Below are 22,785 nucleotides of genomic sequence, written 5' to 3'. Positions count from 1 at the left end.
GTAATCCCAGCACTTTGGGAGGCCGAGACGGGCGGATCACGAGGTCAGGAGATCAAGACCCTCCTGGCTAACACGGTGAAACCCCGTCTCTACTAAAAATACAAAAAACTAGCCGGGCGAGGTGGCGGGCACCTGTAGTCCCAGCTACTCCGGAGGCTGAGGCAGGAGAATGGCGTGAACCTGGGAGGCGGAGCTTGCAGTGAGCTGAGATCCGGCCACTGCACTTCAGCCTGGGCGACAGAGCAAGACTCTGTCTCAAAAAAAAAAAAAAAAAAAAAAAAAAAAAAAAAAATATATATATATATATATATATATATATATATATATTTATAAAGCCTATTCTTATTCACAAGTAACGACTAAATATTACTTTATCTTAGAAGCTTCCATAAAGATTTTGATAAGTGATCCAATTTCTGAAAAGCAGCAAAAATGAGCCTTTAAATTGTTCAGCTGGAGAGACAGAGCAGAGACTCTGGATGATGTAGAACATGAAGACATATGTATATATTTATTTTTGGAGGTGGATACATTCCTCTCTGACTGCTATACACTCCAAGATGAAAAAATACAGTCATCATTCACTGATTCAGTTAAACATCTGCCTGGCAAGGCATTTCACAGATAGGCTATTAGAGGAAATAAGCAAATGTTTACTGAGTATGTACTATGCTCCAGACACAGTGTTAGGTACTGGTGGATAAAACATAAGGAGAAGGACAAAGACTGTCCAGTGGTAGCAACATGCCAATGGCAGGGCATATGATCAAGGAATTGGCTGACAGCATCACTGGGTACCATAGCAGTATCGGGGTGGAGTACTCAAAACTGGGGATTGATGGGGAGTTTGGTCAGGGAAGATTTACCATAGAAAATGCTAAGATGAAACCTGAAAGGCTAGCAGCAGTTAGCCAGATTCAAGGGTAGGGAGAAGACTTTTTTTGACAGATGACACCGCATCCCTGCAAGCAAGGGGTGGAGGGAACCAGAAGTCCAATGGAGAACTGATCCAGTAGCCGCAAGCCAGGCCAGATCAGAAAGCCTTTGTAAGCCATGGCTGAACTTCAACCCAAGAATAAGGGGAAGTCGCAGAAGATAAAGTAGGGGGTGACACGATCAGATCTGCTTTTTAGGAGGACAGAGGCACATAAAAAGTACATTAGGAATGACATGGAAGCAAGCAGTTAATTCTGTACGAGTGCTGAGGAAGATCTGAAGAAAATACAAAGGATGGGTAGGATTTCTTCTCCATCCTCCTCAAAAACAAAAACATGAGTAAAAGCTCTATCTCTCAGCTACCATCAATAAGTGAGTTTTTAGGCCGGCGTGGTGGCTCACGCCTGTAATGGCAGCCCTTTGGGAGGCCAAGGTGGGTGGATTACCTAAGGTCAGGAGTTCAAGACTGGCCTAGCTAACATGGCAACACCCAGTCTCTACTAAAAATACAAAAATTAGCCAGGCATAGTGGTGCACGCCTGTAATCCCAGCTACTCTGGAGGCTGAGGCAGAAGAATAACTTGAACATTTAAAAAAAAAAAAAAAAAGGAAAGAAAAGCTTTCTGGTATCTCAAAAACTTAGGACAAACAGTAACAAAATCCAGAAAAATTAAAACTACAAGCAGAGTATTTTCTTACTTTATCTAATGCAAAGTCAGATGTCCTACAATTGAGCTAGAAATAGATTTTCTGCCAACAGACATTTAGATAACCATTTAAATTTTTTGAATGTCTTTACCTTTTAGTTTGAAAACTTACTTGTTCTGACAGGCATAAATTTCCTTATGAACAAGTCTCTTCCCTAATAACCATGGAAGTATTGTCAAATGCTAAACATTTTACTGTATCTCATCTTTTTTCGTTCATTTCAAATTGAGATAAAATTCATATACCATAAAATTTACCTCTCTGAAGTGTACAATTTTGTGGTTTTTTACTATATTCACAAGGATGGACAACAACCATCATTGTCTAATTATAAAACATTATCACCTCAAACAGAAACCCATACCCATTCTGTCACACCTTATCCTCTCTACCCTCATCTTCTGGCAACCATTAATCTACTTTCTGGTCTTTTATTTCTTTTTTTTTTTTCCCCAGACAGAGTCTTGCTCTGTCACCCAGGCTGGAGTGCAGTGGTGCGATCTCAACTCACTGAAGCCTCCGCCTGGGTGACAGAATGAGAATCCATCTCAAAAAAGAAAACATTATTTTTGCCCAGGCTGGAGTACAGTGGCGTGATCTCGGCTCACTGCAACCTCCACCTCCTGGGTTCAAGCGATTCTCCTGTCTCAGTTTCTCTACTAGCTGGGATTACAGGCGTGCGCCACCACGCCCGGCTACAGTTTTGTATTTTTAGTAGAGACAGGATTTCACCATGTTGGCCAGGATGGTCTTGATTTCCTGACCTTGTGATCTGCCGGCCTCAGCCTCCCAAAGTGTTGGGATTACAGGCGTGAGCCACCGCGCCTGGCCTCAAATCTTAAGATATTCATCCATGAATATCTATCTGTTCACCCATCCCAAACATGTAATGAGTAGCTACTATAATCTGGACATTCTTCTAGGTAATGGGGATGAGAAAGGTGAAGGAAGGAAAAAAAAAAGGCCACTGTCTCAGCACTTCAAGAAGCTCAACCACAGTAGGACAAAAGAAGGAAGAGTCAGGTTGGAAAGAAAATAAACAATAAAAATATAGTGTGATAAATGTGATTAATAAGCATGCAGGAGATGTTACGGAATACAACTGAAGAACACATTTCAGTAAGTGGTAAGAGGAGGGACAGGGAGTCTTGGTAGCAGTCCAGTCATCCTGGGCTTGATCCTCAGGGATAAGAAGCAATTTGGTCAGACGAACTGACGGAGATTGGGCTTCTAAGTGTACAAAGGTAGAAAGGACACAGGGAGTAAATGATAACGTATGGAAACAGAGTTCAGAATAGCTGGAGTTGAAGGTATGAAAGATGAGATGGGGCGCAGGGGTCAGATCACATTGAATACCACAGTTCATATAAAAGGTTTTGAATCTTATCTTAAAGGAAATGGAAGGTTAATGGATAATTTTAACCAAACAATTCAAAAGATCACATCTGATTACGCTGGAGAAGGGCAGGATTTAAGGAGGTTAGTAGATCAAGAGGGAAGAACTTATTTGAATGAAAAAAGATGGGATATACTTGAGATATTTAGAATAAAGTAATTACAGGATTAGGGTGTGGGCTGGGGGTGAAGGGAAATGTTTCCTTCAGTCAAGCTCTTTTTTTTTTTTGAGACGGAGTCTCACTCTGTCGCCCAGGCTGGAATGCAGTGGCCGGATCTCAGCTCACTGCAAGCTCCACCTCCCGGGTTCACGCCATTCTCCTGCCTCAGCCTCCCGAGTAGCTGGGACCACAGGCGCCCGCCACCTTGCCCGGCTAGTTTTTTGTATTTTTTAGTAGAGACGGGGTTTCACCGTGTTAGCCAGGATGGTCTCGATCTCCTGACCTCGTGATCCGCCTGTCTCGGCCTCCCAAAGTGCTGGCATTACAGGCTTGAGCCACTGCGCCCGGCCCAGTCGAGCTCTTTCAATAGTCAGTCTACTGGCAGACACCTCCCAGTAGGGGCCGACAGACACCTCATACAGGCAGGTGCCCCTCTGGGATGAAGCTTCCAGAGGAAGAATCAGGCAGCAATATTTGCTGTTCTGTAGCCTTTGCTGGTGATACCCAGGCAAACAGGGTCTGGAGTGGACTTCCAGAAAATCCCAACAGACCTGCAGCTGAGGGGCCTGTCTGTTAGAAGGAAAACTAGTAAACAGAAAGGAATAGCATCAACATCATCATCAACAAAAAGGACATCTGCACCAAAACCCCATGCGTAGGTCACCAACATCAAAGAATAAAGGTAGATTAAACCGCAAAGATGGAGTGAAAACAGAGCAGAAAGGCTGAAAATTCCAAAAACCAGAATGCCTCTTCTCCTCCAAGGGAACACAACTCCTCACCTGCAAGGAAACAAAACTGGATGGAGAATGAATTTGACAAGTTGACAGAAGTAGGCTTCAGAAGGTTGGTAATAACAAACTTCTCCAAGCTAAAGGAGCATGTTCTAACCCATCAAAAGGAAGCTAAAAACCTTGAAAAAAGGTTAGACAGATAGCTAACTAGAATAACCAGTGTACAGAAGAGCTTAAATGACCTGATGGAGTTGAAAACCATCGTATGAGAACTTGGTGAAGCATACACAAGCTTCAATAGCCGATTCGATCAAGCAGAAGAAAGGATATCAGTGATTGAAGATCAAATTAATGAAATAAAGCGAGAAGACAAGATTAGAGAAAAAAGAGAGAAAAGAAACAAACAAAGCCTCCAACAAATACGGGACTGTGTGAAAAGACCAAATCTACGTTTGATTGGTGTATCCGAAAGTGACAGGGAGAATGGAACCAAGTTGGAAAACAATCTGCAGGATATTATCCAGGAGAACTTCCCCAACCTAACAAGGCAGGCAATATTCAAATTCAGGAAATACAGAGAACACCACAAAGATACTCCTCAAGAAGAGCAACCCCAAGACATAATTATCAGATTCACCAAGACTGAAATGAAGGCAAAAATGTTAAGGGCAGTCAGAGAGAAAGGTGGGGTTACCCACAAAGGGAAGCCCATCAGACTAACAGTGGATCTCTCTGCAGAAACCCTACAAGCCAGAAGAGAGTGGGGGCCAACATTCAACATTCTTAAAAGAATTTTCAACCCAGAATTTCATATCCAGCCAAACTAAGCTTCGTAAGTGAAGGCGAAATAAAATCCTTTACAGACAAGCAAAATGCTGAGAAATTTTGTCACCATCAGGCCTGCCTTACAAGAACTCCTGAAGGAAGCACTAAACATGGAAAGGAACAACCAGTACCAGCCACTGCAAAAACATGCCAAATCCTCAATGAAATACTGGCAAACCGAATCCAGCAGCACATCAAAAAGTTTATCCACCATGATCAAGTCGGCTTCATCCCTTGGACGCAAGGCTGGTTCAACATATGCAAATCAATAAATGTAATCCATCACCTAAACAGAACCAAAGACAAAAACCACATGATTATCTCAACAGATGCAGAAAAGGCCTTTGACAAAATTCAACAGCCTTTCATGCTAAGAACTCTCAATAAACTAGGTATTGATGCAACGTATCTCAACATAATAAGAGCTATTTATGACAAACACACAGACAATATCATACTGAATGGGCAAAAACTGGAAGCATTCCCTTTGAAAACTGGCACAAGACAAGGATGCCCTCTCTCACCACTCCTATTCAACATAGTATTGGAAGTTGAGACCAGGGCAATCAGGCAAGAGAAAGCAAAAAAGGGTATTCAAATAGGAAGAAAGGAAGTCAAATTGTCCCTGTTTGCAGATGACATGACTGTATATTTAGAAAACCCCATAGTCTCAGCCCAAAATCTCCTTAAGGTGATAAGCAACTTCAGGAAAGTCTCAGGATACGAAATCAATGTGCAAAAATCACAAGCATTCCTATACAGCAATAACAGAGAGCCAAATCATGAGTGAACTCCCATTGACAACTGCTACTAAGAGAATAAAATACCTAGGAACACAATTTACAAGGGATATGAAGGACCTCTTCAAGGAGAACTATAAACCACTGCTCAACAAAATAAAAGAGGACACAAGCAAATGGAAAAACACTCCATGCTCATGGATAGGAAGAATCAATATTGTGAAAATGGCCTTACTGCTCAAAGTAATTTATAGATTCAATGCCATCCCCATCAAGCTACCACTGACTTTCTTCACAGAATTGGAAAAAACAACTTTAAACTTCATATGGAACCAAAAAAGAGCCTGCATACCCAAGACAATCCTGGGCAAGAAGCACAAAGCTGGAGGTATCAAGCTACCTGACTTCACACTATACTACAAGGCTAAAGTAACCAAACAGCATGGTACTGGTACCAAAACAGATATACAGGCCAATGGAACAGAATGGACTCCTCAAAAATAACACCACACATCTACCACCTTCTGATCTTTAACAAACCTGACACACACAAGCAATGGGGAAAAGATTCCCTATTTAATAAATGGTGTTGGGAAAACTGGCTAGCCATGTGCAGAAAATGGAAACTGGACCCCTTCCTTACACCTTATACAAAAATCAACTCAAGATGGATCAAAGGCTTAATTAAACATAAGACCTAGGACCATAAAAATCCTAGAAGAAAACCTGGGCAATACCATTCAGGACATTTATGTAGCCAACAGACATATGAAAAAATGCTCATCATCACTGGTCATTAGAGAAATGCAAATCAAAACAACAATGAGATACCATCTCATGCCAGTTAGAATGGCAATCATTAAAAAGTCAGGAAACAACAGATGCTGGAGAGGTTGTAGAAAAATAGCAATGCTTGTACACTGTTGGTGGGAGTGTAAATTAGTTCAACCATTGTGGAAAACAGTGTGACGATTCCTCAAGGATCTAGATCGCACCACTGCACTTCAGCCTGGGCAACAAGAGCGAAGCTCCGCCTCAAACAACAACAACGAACATGCATGAGTCCTAAATGTTTGGAAAAGCTGCATGCCAGAAATATCTTTATAGTACTTTGACTGGATATCATTTTTCGGCAAGCACTGGTCCACTGTCTTCCAGCTTCTAGGAAAGCTGATGAAAAGTATATTACTCAAATTGCCACTACTCTGATTTTGACCTGGGTTTTTCTTCCCTCTGAAAGCTTGAAGGTTATTTTGTTTATTCCCAGGATTGTGAAATTTCACTGACAGGCAGCAGTGAGCAAAAAGGGCAGAAGCCTTTAAAGAGTTTACATTCTATGAAGGAGATAAAGATAAGGTGCAAATAATCAAGTAAACGTGTCAGGTGATAAGCTAGGGCAAGGTGAATTTAAAGTAGGGGAACGGGGTGCTACTTTCCATAAGAGAGCAAGACGGCCGGGCGCGGTGGTTCAAGCCTGTAATCCCAGCACTTTGGGAGGCCGAGACGGGTGGATCACGAGGGCAGGAGATCAAGACCATCCTGACTAACACGGTGAAACCCCGTCTCTGCTAAAAAATACAAAAAACTAGCTGGGCGAGGTGGCAGGCGCCTGTAGTCCTAGCTACTCGGGAGGCTGAGGCAGGAGAATGGCGTAAAACTGGAAGGCGGAGCTTGCAGTGAGCTGAGATCCAGCCACTGCACTCCAGCCTGGGCGACAGAGCGAGACTCCGTCTCAAAAAAAAAAAAAAAAAAAAAAAAGAGCAAGACAAGAAAATGAATAGCCACAGAAGGTGAATGTTCCATGCAGAAAGAATAGCAAATGCAAAAGTCCCGAGTCAGGAACATTTTCTGAGTATCTGAAGAATAGCAAGGAGGCCACTGTGGCTTAAGTAGAGTTGGCAAGGGGCATCAGTGGTAGAAGAGATCAGAGAGCTGGTATTTGCATGCTTTGCAGGGCACAAAGATTTGGGAGTTTAATCGGTGAGAAAAAAAGTTTTAGGGGTTTTTGGACAGAGCAGTAATATGAATTGACATGTTAGAGAGATCATTTCAGCTGTAACATGGAGCACAGACTAAGCAGAAGGGAGACTGCTTAGGAGGCCAACACAGAAGTGCCGGAGAGAAGTGATGATGACTTGGATCAGGGCAATACCAGTGAAAATGGCCAAATTCAGGATATATTCAAGGAGCAGCCAGAAGGTTACTAATGGATTGAATACGAAGTGTAAGAGGAGAAGAAGAATCAAGGTTTCTAATTTGAGCAACCAGAAGAATAGAGGAGCCACTAGCGGAGATGGGGAAGATTATCGGAAGAGAAGGTTTAGTGGCAGAAAATCAACAGTTTCGTTCTGGAAATGACTATTACACAAAGTAGAAATGTGGAATCAGCAGCTAAAGTCTGAGGTTCTATGGAAAGGTCTGGGCTGAAAAAAAGACAATTAACAACAAATTGCCAGGAGGGCAGCATCAACTGTTCCTCCTCATTGTGAATCCTGGCAGCAGTTCATGGAGCCATCTGGAGGCATTTTCTCCCCATGGCAGTTGTGACTATTGTCTAGTCACAGGGGCATGGAAAGAAGGTGCCTTGGCTCAGAAGCCTTAGGCCCCATGGGAACCAATATCCTTTGTAATAACCCTCTCGCTATCTCGGCTCACTGCAAGCTCCGCCTCCCGGGTTTACGCCATTCTCCTGCCTCAGCCTCCCGAGTAGCTGGGACTACAGGCGCCCGTCACCTCGCCCGGCTAGTTTTTTGTATTTTTTTAGTAAAGACGGGGTTTCACCGTGTTAGCCAGGATGGTCTCGATCTCCCGACCTAGTGATCCGCCCGTCTCGGCCTCCCAAAGTGCTGGGATTACAGGCTTGAGCCACCGCGCCCAGCTGTAATTCCTTTATATATTCTGGATACACTGTCAGATGTATGTATTATCAATTTTTTTCCTTCTCTATGGCTTGCCTATTCATACTGTTAATATTGTATGCTTCTTTATTTATTTATTTGAGACAGGACCTCGCTCTGTCACCCAGCCTGGAGTGCAGTGGTATGCACATGGCTCACTGCAGCCTGAACCTCCTGGGCTCAAGCTATCTTCTTGCCTGAATATCCAAAGTAGCTGGGACCACAGGCCTGCTTCACCATGCCCAGCTAATTTTTCATATTTTTTGTAGAGACAGAGTTTTGCCATGTTGCTCAGGCTGGTCTCAAACTCTGGGCTCAAGCAGTCCTCTTACTCTGGCCTCCCAAAGTGTTGGGATTACAGGTCAGAGCCAATGCACCCAGTAATATTGTCTTTAATAAAACAAATTTTTAAGTAACCCAATCATCAGTCTTTTTTGCTTTATACTTAGTGCTTTTTGTTTCCCATTTAAGAAATCTTTTTTTTTTTTTTTTAATTTTTGGGTACATAGTAGGTGTATATATTTATGGAGTACATGAGATACTTTAAAAGAGGCATACAACCATTTAAGAAATCTTTTTCAATCTCCAAGTCATAAATATATTTTACTATTTAGAAATTTTACTGTTTGGCTGGGCGCGGTGGCTCAAGCCTGTAATCCCAGCACTTTGGGAGGCCCAGACAGGCGGATCACGAGGTCAGGAGATTGAGACCATCCTGGCTAACATGGTGAAAACCCGTCTCTACTAAAAAATACAAAAAACTAGCTGGGCGAGGTGGCGGGCGCCTGTAGTCCCATCTACCCGGGAGGCTGAGGCAGGAGAATGGCATAAACCTGGGAGGTGGAGCTTGCAGCGAGCTGAGATCCGGCCACTGCACTCCAGCCCGGGCGACAGAGCAAGACTCCGTCTAAAAAAAAAAAAAAAAAAAAAAAAAAACAAATTTTACTGTTTTACTTTTCACATTTGGACCTGCAGGGCATTCAGAATGGATTTTCCAAGAATGGCATATGGTAAGGGTTAAGATTCTTTATTCAAATATCCATTTATGTATGAGTCTGCTTCTATCACTCTGCCTTAATTACCAATGCTCTACATTAACTCTTCCATCAGGTAGTCAAGTCTCTCTGTTTGGTTCTTCAAGATTGCTTTGGCTGTTACGGGTACTCTGTGTTTCCACATAAATTTTAAAATCACTTGGCCGTTTTGATAACAATAAATATGGGATTGCACAGAATCTATACAGTCAATGTAATGAGCATTCACATTTTTATAACACCAGGTCTCCCAACTCATGAGCACAACTGCTCGTTTATTTACCTAGGCCTTCAAATTTCTCTTAATAATATTTTACAGTTATCTGCAGAGCAGTCTTACACATTTTTGTTAGATTTATTCTTAAGTATTTGATGCTTTATATATTACTTTAGAATATTAATTTTTAATACATTTTAAAAATTGGCTTGTTAATAATATATAAAAGTACAATTAAATTTTATATACCGACCTTCTATCATGAGACTTTACTAAGTTCATCTATTATTTGTTAGTCCATTTATAAATTCTTTTTGATTTTCTACTTATATAATCACGTCATCTGTAAATAATGACAGTTTATGATTCTGCTGATAGTGCTTTTTTTTTTTTTTTTTTGAGGTGGAGTCTTTTTCTTGAGGCGGAGTCTCGCTCTGTCGCCCAGGCTGGAGTGCAGTGGCGCGACCTTGGCTCACTGCAAGCTCCGCCTCCCGGGTTCACGCCATTCTCCTGCCTCAGCCTCCTGAGTAGCTGGGACTACAGGCACCCACCACCACGCCCGGCTAATTTTTTGTATTTTTAGTAGAGATGGGGTTTCACCATGGTCTCCATCTCCTGACCTTGTGATCCGCCCGCCTCGGCCTCCCAAAGTGCTGGGATTACAGGCGTGAGCCACCGCGCCCGGCCGATAGTGCACTTTAAAAAATAATAGGCCAGGCACGGTGGCTCACACCTGTAATCCCAGCACTTTGGGAGGCTGAGGCGGGCGCATCACCTGAGGTCAGGAGTTCGAGACCAGCCTGGCCAAACATGGTGAAACCCCATCTCTACTAAAAACACAAAAACTAGTCGGGTGTGGTATGTGCCTGTAATCCCAGCTACTCAGGAGGCTGAGGCAGGAGAATTGCTTGAACCCAGGAGGTGGAGGTTGCAGTGAGCCGAGATAGAGCCACTGCACTCCAGCCTGGGTGACAGAGCAAGACTCCATCTCAAAACAAAAAAAAAGAAAAAACAAACAATAAAAATGACAGCTTAATTTTTTCCTTTTAAATTATTACCTGTTTTCTTTTTTCTTGCCTTACTGCATAGGCTAGGACCTCTGTGATAATAAGTAACTATGGCTTGTTGCCAATCTTCTGTAGAAAGCTGTTAATATTTCGCCATGAAGTATGATGCTTGCTGTAGGCCTTTTTATAGCCACGTTTTATCAGATTAAATAAACTCCCTTCTAGGGTGGGTGCTAAAATTGGAAATTGGAATGCTAATTGGATATTTGATGATGTTAAAGAATTATGATATTTTAAGATATGACAATGGTACTATGGTCTTGGTCTTGTTTTTTTTAAAGTCCTTATCCTTTAGAGTATTTACTGAAATATTAACAGATGACATGATGTGATGTCTGGGTTATGCTTCAAATGAATACAAGAAGGGAGGTACATAAGGATATAAACAACACAGTATCAATCTGAATTAATATTTGAAGCTGTATGGTGAATCCACGGGGGTTGGTTATACAACTCTGTTGAGATAGAATTTACATTGTAAAATTCACTCTTCCAGAGTACAACTCAGAAGTTATGGTTGTATAATCATTACCACTAATTCCAGAATATTTCCCCAAAAGAAACTCTGTATCTATTACCAGTCACTTCCCATTCCCCACTTCTCTGATTTCCCGGAAACCACTCATCTTCTTTCTTTGTGTCCTTTTTGTAATCTTTTGAGTCCAGTTATTGAGGTTCATCCATGGTGCAGCATGTATTAGTACTTCAATATTTTTGCAAAGTGATATTTCACTGTATGGCTATATCATATTTTATTTATCCATTAACCAGTTAATAGGCATTTGGGCTGTTTCTACTTTTGAGCTTTAACTAATAATGCTGCTATGAACACTTATATACACATTTTTGTGTGAAAATGTGTTAACTTTCTTGGGTATACATCTAACAGTGGAACTCATGGGTCATATAGTAACTCTTTAATTTCTGAAGAACTGCTAATCTGTCTTCCACAGTGGCTGCACTAATTCACATTCCACCAGCAATTTCTCTAGACCCACACTAACATTTGTTAATTGTCCACCTTTTTGGTTACACCCATCCTTCCTAATGAGTGTGAAGTAGTATCTCATTGTGGTTGGGATACGCATTTCCTTTTTTGGTTTGTTTTTTAAAGAGATGCGGTCTCACTCTATTGCCAAGGCTGTGGCATGATCATATCACCATGTCTGGTTACAGTTTTAAAATTCTTCTTTGTAGAGACGGGGGTCTCTGTATGTTGCCCAGGTTGGTCTTGAACTCCTGGCCTCAAACTATCCTCCAGTATTAACTTTCCAAACTACTGGGATTAAAGGTATGAGCCACTCCACCCAGCCTGCACTTCCTTAATGACAATGATGTTGAGCATCTTTTCATGTGCAACTGGCTATCTGCATATTTTCTTCTGAGAAATGCCTATTCAAATCGAATGCCCATTTTAAAATTTGCTTTTTATTCTAGAGTTGGAAGAGTTTTTGTATGATCTCAATTCTAGACCCTTTATCAGGTATATGATTTGTAAATATTTTCTCTCATTGTATAGGTTGCCATTCAACTTTCTTGGTAGTGTCTGATGCACAAAAGTTTTTAATTGTGATGAAGTTCAAGTTATCTGGTCAGGCGCAGTGGCTCATGCCTGTAATCCCAGCACTTTGGGAGGCTGAGGCAGGCAGATCACTTGAGACCAGGAGATGGAGACCAGCCTGGGCCACAAAGCAAGACCCCCATATCTCTACAAAATAGAGACAGAGCAAGACTCCATCTCAAAAATAAATAAATAGACGTTATTCAGGTTGGTCAGACACCCAAACAATTTTCAGAGAGAGAAGTATCAACTGAAAAATGAAAACAGTATATAAGTAACAAACAACAATTTTCAAGTAAAATATAACTTGTACATAAAATATAACATAATGGAAGTTCATTGTACTCTCCAAAGGAGAGAGAGAAGAGTTGAGAGTTGGTGATGGTTAGTAAAGGCAGGGTATTAGGGAATCATTCTCTGGAAAGTAATGTAAAATCAGATGATTGACTATGAGGCAGGCATTCATTATCAGTGCGAAGACATATTTTATGATAATTCTTTTCCTTAGAACTTTGGCACTTAGAAAAAACTCCTGATGTGGAAAGATTCATGACATTACCTGTACAAGAATCTTTGAGATTTAAAAAAATACACTTTGGGCTGAGTACAGCAGCTTACACCTGTAGTCCTAACACTTTGGGAGGCCGAGAAGGTTGGATCGCTTGAGCCCAGGAGTTAGATGTCAGCCTGGGCAACATGGTGAAACCCCATCTCTACAAAAAATACAAAAATTGGCAGGGCATGATGGTGTGCATCTGTAGTCCCAGCTACTCAGGAGGCTGAGGTGGGAGGATCACTTGAGTCCAGAAGGTTAAGGCTGGAGTGAGCCATGATCACACAACTACACTCCAGCCTGTGTGACACACCTAGACCTTGTCTCAAAAAGCAAAACAAAACCAACACCAAAAACCACTTTTTGACGTGGAGAAATACTGTATGTGCAACACACCCTGAAGAGGAACAGAAGATGCTACTTGATCACTCCCTGCTATCACTTCTTTAGCACTCCTAACTATGCGGTAGAATTCAAATTTGTTCCATGTGATAATCTGACTAGTGCTGAATAAGTTGCTACATGCAAATGTGCCTAAAACAATGATGTCTCAGGGAATATTCTGTGTTTTGGGTAAAGTGCTAACAACTTGTAAGAGTCATGATGGCTAAATACCATTAACTGAACAATCATTATGTGAAACAAATCTGTATCCTGATTATACATCCTTAACTTGGTCACAGTCCAAATTGAATTGATATTATGCTACCTCATATACAATGTAAGAATATTCCAAAGTAAAATTATAATTTTATTCCTACCCACCCTTTGTGCTACTGTTGTCATATATTTTATTCTACATGTTATAATCTGAAAGTATATTGTTATTGCTTTGGCTTAAGTCAGTTCTCTTTTTTTTTTTTCTTTGAGACGGAGTTTTACTCTTTTTGCCCAGGCTGGATTGCAATGGCGCTATCTAGGCTTACTGCAACTTCCACCTCCCAGGTTCAAGTGATTCTCATGCCTCAGCCTCCCAAGTAGCTGGGATTACAGGTGCACACCACCACATCCAGCTAATTTTTATATTTTTAGTGGAGATGGGGTTTCACCATGTTGGCCAGGCTGGTCTCAAAGTGCTGACCTCAGGTGATCCTCCCATCTCGGCCCCCCAAAGTGCTGAGATTACAGGCATGAGCCACTGCGCCTGGCCAAGTCAGTTCTCTTAAAGAATGAAAGAATAATAGTCATATTCATCAATTATTTTTCTCTTCTAGTGCTCATATTTCTGTGCTTCAATTTATGATCCTTTCAGCTTCGAGAATTTAGGGTTTCTCACAGCGTGCAAATGTGGGAGAAGAATATTCTCAGCTTTAGATTGTCTGGTAACACCTATTTTATTTTTATTTTTTATGAGACAGAGTCTTGCTCTGTTGCCCAGGCTGGAGTGCAGTGACGTAATCTCAGCTCACTGCAAGCTCTGCCTCCTGGGTTCACGCCATTCTCCTGCCTCAGCCTCCCAAGTAGCTGGGACTAGAGGCACCTGCCACCACACCCGGCTAATTTTTTTTATGTTTAGTAGATACGGGGTTTCACCATATTAGCCAGGATGGTCTCAATCTCGACCTCGTTATCCACCTGCCTCTGCCTCCCAGAGTGCTGGGATTACAGGCGTGAGCCACTGCGTCTGGCCAGTTCTCTTAAAGAATGAAAGAATAATAGTCATATTTATCAATTATTTTTCTCTTCTAGTGCTATTTCTGTGCTTCAATTTGTGATCCTTTCAGCTTCAAGAATTTAGGATTTCTCACAGCATGCAAATGTGGGAGACGAATATTATCAGCTTTTGCTTGTGTGATAACACCTATTTTATTTTATTTTTTTTTTGAGATACAATCTTGCTCTGTTGGCCAGGGGTGAGTGCAGTGGCGGGATCTCAGCTCACTGCAACCTCTGCCTCCCCAGTTCAAGTGATTCTTGTGCCTCAGCCTCCCAAGAAGATGGGATTACAGGTGCGGTGGTTAATGTTTAGAATTTTTTTTTTTTTTTTTGAGATGGAGTCTCGCTCTGTCACCCAGGCTGGAGTGCAGTGGTGGGGTCTCGGCTCAATGCAAGCTCTGCCTCCCGGGTTCACACCATTCTCCTGCCTCAGCCTCCCAAGCAGCTGGGACTACACCCACCACCATACCTGGCTAATTCTTTGTATTTTTAGTAGAGACGGGGTTTCACCATGTTAGCCAGGATGGTCTCGATCTCCCGACCTAGTGATCTGCCCACCTTGGCCTCCCAAAGTGCTAGGTAGCATTACAGGTGTGAGCCACCAAACCTGGCCATTTTTGTATTTTTAATAGAGACGGGATTTCACCATGTTGGCCAGCTGGTCTTCAACTCCTAGCCTCAAGTGATCTGCCTGCCTCTACCTCCCAAAATGCTGGGATTACAGGTATGAGCCACAGTGCCTGGCCTATTTTCATTTTTTAAAGGGATATTTTTTGCTGGATATAGAATTCTATGTTGGCATTTTCTCTCAGCATTTTACATTTTTTGTTTCATTTATCTCTAGTTTCTACTGCTTGCTTTGTTGAGAAGTCAGCTGTCATTTTCCTTCCCTCAAGAGAATGTCTCTTTTTCTCTGCCTGCTTGTTGAATTTTCTTTTTATCTTTTAGTTTTGGCAGATTGTTAATAACGTGTCTAGGCTGGGCGTGGTGGCTCACACCTATAATCCCAGCACTTTGGGAAGTCTAGGCGAGAGGATCACCTGAGGTCAGGAGTTCTAGACCAGCCTGACCAACATGGTGAAATCCTGTCTCTACTAAAAATACAAAACTTAGCTGGGCATGGTGGCACGCACCTGAAATCCCAACTACTCGGAAGGCTGAGGCAGGAGAATCACTTGAACCCCAGAGGCAGAAGTTTCAGTGAGCTGAGATGGCGCCACTGCACTCCAGCCTTGGTGACAGAGCGATAATCTGTCTCAAAAAAAAAAAAATTGTTAAGTGAGTATGGATTTCTCTTGAGGTTCACTAAGTTTGCTGAATTTGTGGGTTAATACCTCTCATTAGATTTGGAAAAATATCTTGGCCATTATTTCTTCAAATATTGCTTCTATCCCATTCTGTCTGCCTTTTTTTTTTTTTTTTTTTTTTTTTTTTTAGATAGAATCTTGCTCTGTTGCCCAGGCTGGAGTGGTGCGATATTGGTTCACTGCAACCTCCGCCTTCCAGGTTCAAGCGATTCTCCTGCCTTCAGTCTCTTGAGTAGCTGGGGTTACAGGTACCTGCCACCATGACCGGCTGATTTTGTAATTTTAGTAAATACGGGTTTTTTTTTTTACCATGTTGAACAGGATTATCTCGAACTTCTGACCTCAAGTGATCCGCCCGCCTCAGCCTGCCAACGTGCTGAGATTACAGGCGTGAACCACCGCACCTGGTCATGAATCTGTTTTTATGTCCACTAAAGCTGTCTTTTAAAACTACCCATAAGTTCTTAATTTTTGAAATTGTATCTAGTCTGAAAATGTCCAATTGATTTTCTCAATAAAGACTAATTCTGTTGAAATACTTCATATTTTTATCCATTTTAATTTTCCTCTATTTTATTTATAGGAAAATATTTTATTTTCCTCTATTTTATTAGTTATTTGAAGTCCTTGCCTGCTATTAATAATTCCAACATATGAATTATCTCTTCTCTGGATCTCTCTATACTGGCTACTTTGTCTCTCGATATCTTCCTGCTTCTTCCCATATGCAGCCATTTCTGGTAGCATGCGGGACATTAGGAATGCTGTATTATAGAATTTCTGGGTTATATAATTGTTCGACTGCTTCTTACATAGACCTTCAACCAAATCTCCTGTTTTTTGGATACTATTTGTTCCCCATTTTCAGCAGTATCATATCCTTCCTATTCCTTGGCTCTTTGAGAGTTCTTTTTTTTTTTTTTTTTTTTTGAGACGGAGTCTCACTCTGTCACCCAGGCTGGAGTGCAGTGGCGTGATCTCACTGCAACTTCTGTCTCCCCAGTTCAAGCGATTCTCCTGTTTCAGTCTCCCGAGTAGCCAGGATTACAGGGGTGCGCCACCACACCTGGCTAACTTTTTTATTTTTAGTAGAGGGGTTTCACTGTGTTGGCCAGGCTTGTCTCCAACTCCCGACCTCAGGTGATCCACCCACCTCAGCCTTCCAAAGTTCTGGGATTACAGGCATGGACCAGGGCGTCTGGCTGGCTCTTTGAGAGTTCTAAGGCACACATCAACTTTTTTCTGGGTTTCTCCTGTCAGATTCAGTCTATTGATGGATTTTGAGGTCTTCCCCTAATCTTTTGCTTTATAAATAATGCCACAACAAATATCCTTTTATAGACACATCCTTATCTATTATTTTAAGTATAACTATCCACAAATTCATAGAAGCAGAAATGCTGGGTCAAAACATATGCATTTTAGGTTGACTGCTTTATAACTTGTTTTTATTCCCATACATAGGCTTGAACAGGGCTCAGCAAACTTCTGCAGAGGGCCAGAAAGTAACGATTTTGAGGGACCTATAGTCACTGTTGCAGTTACTCAACTTTGCCATCCTAGTGTGAAAAGCAGCCACTGGCAATACAAAAATAAATGGTGTGGCTGTTTCAATAAAACTTTATGTGTAAAAACAGGTAGTAGACTGGATTTGGCCTATGTGTTGCAGTTTGTTGATCTATGGGCTAGAGAATGCTTAAATACACACATCCATATCAATACTGTGTATTTATCCTTTTTTTTTTCCTTGTTAAGACATGGGGGTCTCACTTTGTCACCCCGGCTGCAGTGCAGTGTTGTAATCATAGGTCACTGAGACCTCCAACTCCTGGCTCGAGGGGTCCTCCAGCCTCAGCCTCCTGAGTAGTTGGGACTATAGGTGCGTACCCATTTACCAAATTTTTGATATTTGCTAATCAAATGGATGACAATAGTGTACTCATTTTTTGTTGAATTTTTATGTTTTTGATTCTGAGGGAGAATAAGCTTTTTATTGTTTATTGGACATCTTTTTCTTTTCCTGTGAACAGTCTATTCATGTCTGTTATGTTTATTAATAGCACTTTCTATTAACAAATATAGTCCTTTTCATCTGCATTGCAAAAACATTTTTGGGGGAGAAAGCTTTAATGTAATCAGATACAGATGCAGATATATATTTTTAAAACATCTTTTGGGGTTGTGTCATATTTAGAAAAGCCTTCCCTCTATTCTTCTAGTACTCCTCTAGTTTTATTTTGTACTTGACTTACCTAGGTTTTCATAAGAATAAGTAGTTAACCTAAATAGCCAATCTGTCTCTGCTTACACAGTCTCTGGTCCAACCTACCTTCTATAATGTGATAGAGTGACTTTTGCCACATACAGACGTCCGCTTCTTCTAAGACCCAGATCAAGTGTCACCTCCTTTATTTATTTATTTAAGACAAAGTCTTGCTCTGTTGCCCAGGCTGGAGTGCAGTGGCATGATATTGGCTCACTGCAACCTCCGCCTCTTGGGTTCAAGCAATTCTCCTGCCTCAGCCTCCAGAGTAGCTGGGATTACAGGCACGCACCACCATGCCCAACTAATTTTTTTTTTTTTTTTTAGTGGAGATGGGATTTCTCCATGTTGGCTGGTCTGGTCTCAAACTCCTGGCCTCAAGTGATCCACCTGCCTCAGCCTCCCAAAGAGGTGGGATTACAGGCGTGAACCACCACGCCCAGCCTCATCTCCATTATTAAGCCTTTCCTGACATCAACTCACCTGGAAAAAATTTATTTTTGTGTCTCCAATGTCTTCTGTATAGACTTCTACCAAAGCACCCAATACTTTTTGCACAGACTTGATTTCACATCAGTCTCCTTTTAATGTGCTACTATAATGTTTGGCAAATAGAAGATGACTATGTGATAAGTAAATGAGAGAACTTTAAAATAGGAAATTCTAAAGTTGTAAACTTGATAAGCAGAGAATTATTTTCACATGGTAGCTGTAATTGAAGAAAAATTTAACCTTAAGTACATAAATATTATTTGGGAGAACCTGCAGGCTTCTACAATGAAGGCTTATTTGTTGATTTTACCAGGGTCCTTAAAGTGTGTCATCCTTTTAAGATTAAGACTGTAAGAAAACATAGCACTTTCCAGAACAACAGGAAGAGCATCCCGAAATATGTCATCGTATCTATAAAGCACATATGGTGCATCACAGAAAATCCATACTTACATGATTGCAGTCTGAAGAAATTTCATTTTCAGGCTAGAAGGAAAAAAAAAAGAGAGATGATGTAAAACATTATATATATATATATATATAACCTTTCAAGTTTTCAAACACCACCAAAATAAACTCAAAACAAGAAATCTGAATATTCAACCAAATATGCTTCTTCAACATAAGCAGTAAAATGGAGCTTGCGTATCTTTTAGGCTGTTGGGGAAAATGTACCTGAAAGGTACATGAGAATTAATCTCTTCCCAATCAATGGTACAGTGTGAAGATGGGGAGAATGAAGAAGAATGTGCTAAAGCAATAAATAAAGCAACAATGACATAAAGATCCCTACAGGACACGTTATAATTCAGGTTTATTATAGGGTGCAGAGAAAGTCCCTCAATTTTTTTTTTTTTTTTTGAGACAGGGTCTCACTCTGTCACCCAGGCTGCTGTGCAGTGGCGCAATCATGGCTCACTGCAGCCTCAACCTCCTGGGCTCAGGTGATTCTCTGGCCTCAGCCTCCTGAGTAGCTGGGACTAGAGGCACAAAAGCCCAGCTGACATTTTCGGTATTATTTATAGAGACGGGGTTTCACCAGGTTGCCTAGGCTGGTGTCGAACGCTCAGCTCAAGTGATCCACCCACCTCAGCTTCCCAAGCAGCTGGGATTACAGGCGTGAGTTACCATTCCCAGCCCCCATCAATGATTTTTAAATTGGCCTAATGTCACCATTGGGAGAAGCTATGTGATGGGTACATAAGACCTCTGGGTACTGCTTTTGAAACTTTCTGTGAGTCTATAATTAATAACAAAAATTTTTTAAAAAACATTTGGAAATATATTCCTATGGATACATTTGCTTTGTAAAGCCAGATACACAGACCAGAGATAAAACGAACTTTCAGGCGGGGCGCGGTGGCTCACGCCTATAATCCCAGCACTTTGGGAGGCCAAGGCAGGTGGATCACAAGGTCAGAAGATCAAGACCATCCTGGCTAACACAGTGAAACCCCATCTCTACTAAAAATACAAAAGAATTAGCCGGGCGTGGTAGCGGGCACCTGTAATCCCAGCTACTTCAGGAGGCTGAGGCAGGAGAATGGCGTGAACCCGGGAGGCAGAGCTTGCAGTGAGCCAAGATCGCACCACTGCACTCCAGCCTGGGCCACAGAGCAACTCCATCTACAAAAAAAAAAAAAAAAAAAAAAAAGAAATTTCAATTCCATGACAGAACAAAGGGTGGACTAGGTTTCACATAATATTACATAGTTTTGCAATATATATCTCCTTTAGTTTCCTTGTTCATGCCTTCAAAGGAGACACAACTGCAATAAAACACACCATAATAAGGCACCACTTCCTGGTGGGGTGCAGTGGCTCACACCTGTAACCCACCACTTTGGGAGGCCAAGGCAGGCAGATTACTTGAGGTCAGGAGTTCAAGACTAGACTGGCCAACATGGTGAAACCCCATCTCTAGTAAAAACACAAAAATTAGCCAGGCGTAGTGGCACATGCCTGTAGTCCCACCTACTCGGGAGGCTGAAGTGGAAGAATTGCTTGAACCCAGGAAACAGAGATTGCAGTGATCTGAGATTATACCATTGTACTCCAGCCTGCGCAACAGAGCAAGATTCCGTCTCAAAAAAAAAAAAAAAAAAGCACAATTTATTTTGAGTTTCCACAGTATTCTAACCTGTTTAAATAATCGGTTTATATAAAGTGAATTCTGTGTGTCTATAACTTAAATATTATCAATTTAGGTAGCAAAATATGCTACTTTAAAAATGTTTTCTGTTCAAGGATAAAGATAAGGCAATAAAGAAAATATAACAAATCAAGTAGCCACATCCAGCATTATTTCAAGAAGAAAATGGTTTCCCTATGGAACTATTAATCCCACTGCAGAATTTAGTAGGCATTAACAACATACAAACTCATCTTTATACTTACAACATATATTAAAATTGACTTTAATGACGTTGCTAGGTAATCATAAGGTTGTATTATATAACACAGTACTTTTCAACTTTCTCCCTACTTGTCTAACAGCAGATACTTCAATGCCTTTTTAAGGTGCCTTTCTGAGTCTCAGAAAACAGCCTCCACGCTGAGTTAACCTAGCTTAACTCTGTTCCCACCACCTCAGTTTGAAGTTTAACTTATAGATCTAATAGTTTATTAACAGAATGCTTTTACTTAGGCAGTTTTCTATACTATCCTTTTAAAATCTATCATTTAAGTTTTCCCAATCAATTAGCAATTCTAGTTCTTTCTCAAACAAGGCATGGAAAGCAATTAATATCACAATCTTCTCTACTTATACTCATTTCTACTAAACAAAATTTTGGATTAAAGGGGCATTCTTGAAAGAAATTTAGAGCAGTGGAGAATTTTCAAAAAAAATGTAGTCAAATAAAATATAAGCTCCCCGTAGTAAGAAATTTATTGTCATGTTTACAGTCCACAGGACTATATCAGCAAATTAATTACTGTTTTAATGACTTGCTTCCCTGCAGCAGGAGATTGGATTATTTCTCCCAATTTTCCGCTTGCATAGGATTTTACATCCAGATCCTCTGTTTTCTAAGTCTATACCGCCTCCTGCTATAAACTGAGTATACACCCGGCTCCACTGACGTTGAGCAAATCAAGATAGCAAAAGAGATGAAAAGCAAGCACTGGAGTCCACGTTTGCAGTTAATTGAGTCTCCATGGATGATGTCATTCCTTCCTAAGAGGTGCAGTACTGTGTGCTTAGTAATACTGTTAATGCAACATAATATAATATAGGTCACTGATGTGATCGGGCCAATGGAGTTTTAGGAGAGACAATATGAGAAGAGAATTTAAATGTGCCTGGGTAGTTTGGCCTGTATTCCTGCACCCCTGCCATTCCCCATGAGAACATGGTAGTACAAAGAAAAGGAGAGACCCGTGGAACAGACCTGAACTTAACCCTCAACCTGTAGCCTAAAGCAAAGCCATCTCGAATAACTCATGGGCAAGAAAAACAAGCCCCAAGTTAAGCCCATGAAACATTGAGGGTGTCTGTTATGAAGAAAAAATGACTACTATATCTATCAAACAAAATAAAAATATCAAAGCCTTTAAACTAGAACCTGAAATAGCTATGATCTAAAATTAGTGAATTATATTAGAAAGCACAGAACACTACTGTACCCTTTCATGAAGAAATGACATAATCCATGGAGACACAAAAGTGCAAATCCGGGCACCAGTGCTTGCTTTTCATCTCTTTTGCTATCTTGATTCGCAACTGACTATAAATGGGTTTTATTTTTGTATTCATTCATTCATTTGGTTTTGAGATGGAGTCTTGTTCTGTTGCCAGGCTGAAGGGCAGTGGCACCATTATGGCTCAATACAGCCTCCGCCTCTTGGGCTTAACCGATCCTCCTGCCTCAGCCTCCCTAGTAGCTGAGACTAAAGGCACATGCCATGATGGTTGGTTAGTTTTTAAAAATTTTATTGTACAGACCAGGTCTTGCTATGTTGCCTAGGCTGATCGCAAACTTCTGGTCTCAAGTGATCTTCCTGCCTCAGTCGCCCAAAGTGCTGGGACCACAAGCATGAACCAGTATGCCCAGCCTTTTCCTAGGTTTAGTTTCTCTACCCAGAAAGAAAAGATGATAGAATAGGAATACCCTAAGAACAAGGTTATGGTGTTAGGTCTTTGAGATTCATGGAACCAAATCGTTAGGAAGAATTGTTAAGCATAATTGTGAACAATTAATTTAAGAAATTTAGAAGAGTTTTTAGAATCCAATAACA

General features: G+C 41.1%; 1 protein-coding gene across 2 annotated transcripts in view; it reads right to left on the bottom strand.

Annotated features, from left to right (window-relative positions):
• Window positions 1–22,785, bottom strand: part of GLG1 (golgi glycoprotein 1) — a 161,991-nt gene that overhangs the window by 67,638 nt on the left and 71,568 nt on the right. For both annotated transcript variants that reach the window (XR_004055478.1, XM_030925396.1), the window contains exon 2: window positions 19,000–19,032. Coding sequence is in view for 1 of the 2 variants with exons in the window: in XM_030925396.1 (XP_030781256.1) it covers window positions 19,000–19,032 (33 nt within the window). In the remaining variant the exon portion in view is untranslated. The remainder of the gene's footprint in view (window positions 1–18,999; window positions 19,033–22,785) is intronic.

This window comes from Rhinopithecus roxellana, chromosome 20 (genome assembly GCF_007565055.1).
Source record: "Rhinopithecus roxellana isolate Shanxi Qingling chromosome 20, ASM756505v1, whole genome shotgun sequence".
NCBI lineage: Eukaryota > Metazoa > Chordata > Mammalia > Primates > Cercopithecidae > Rhinopithecus > Rhinopithecus roxellana.
This window is presented reverse-complemented; position numbering and strand designations above follow the sequence as displayed.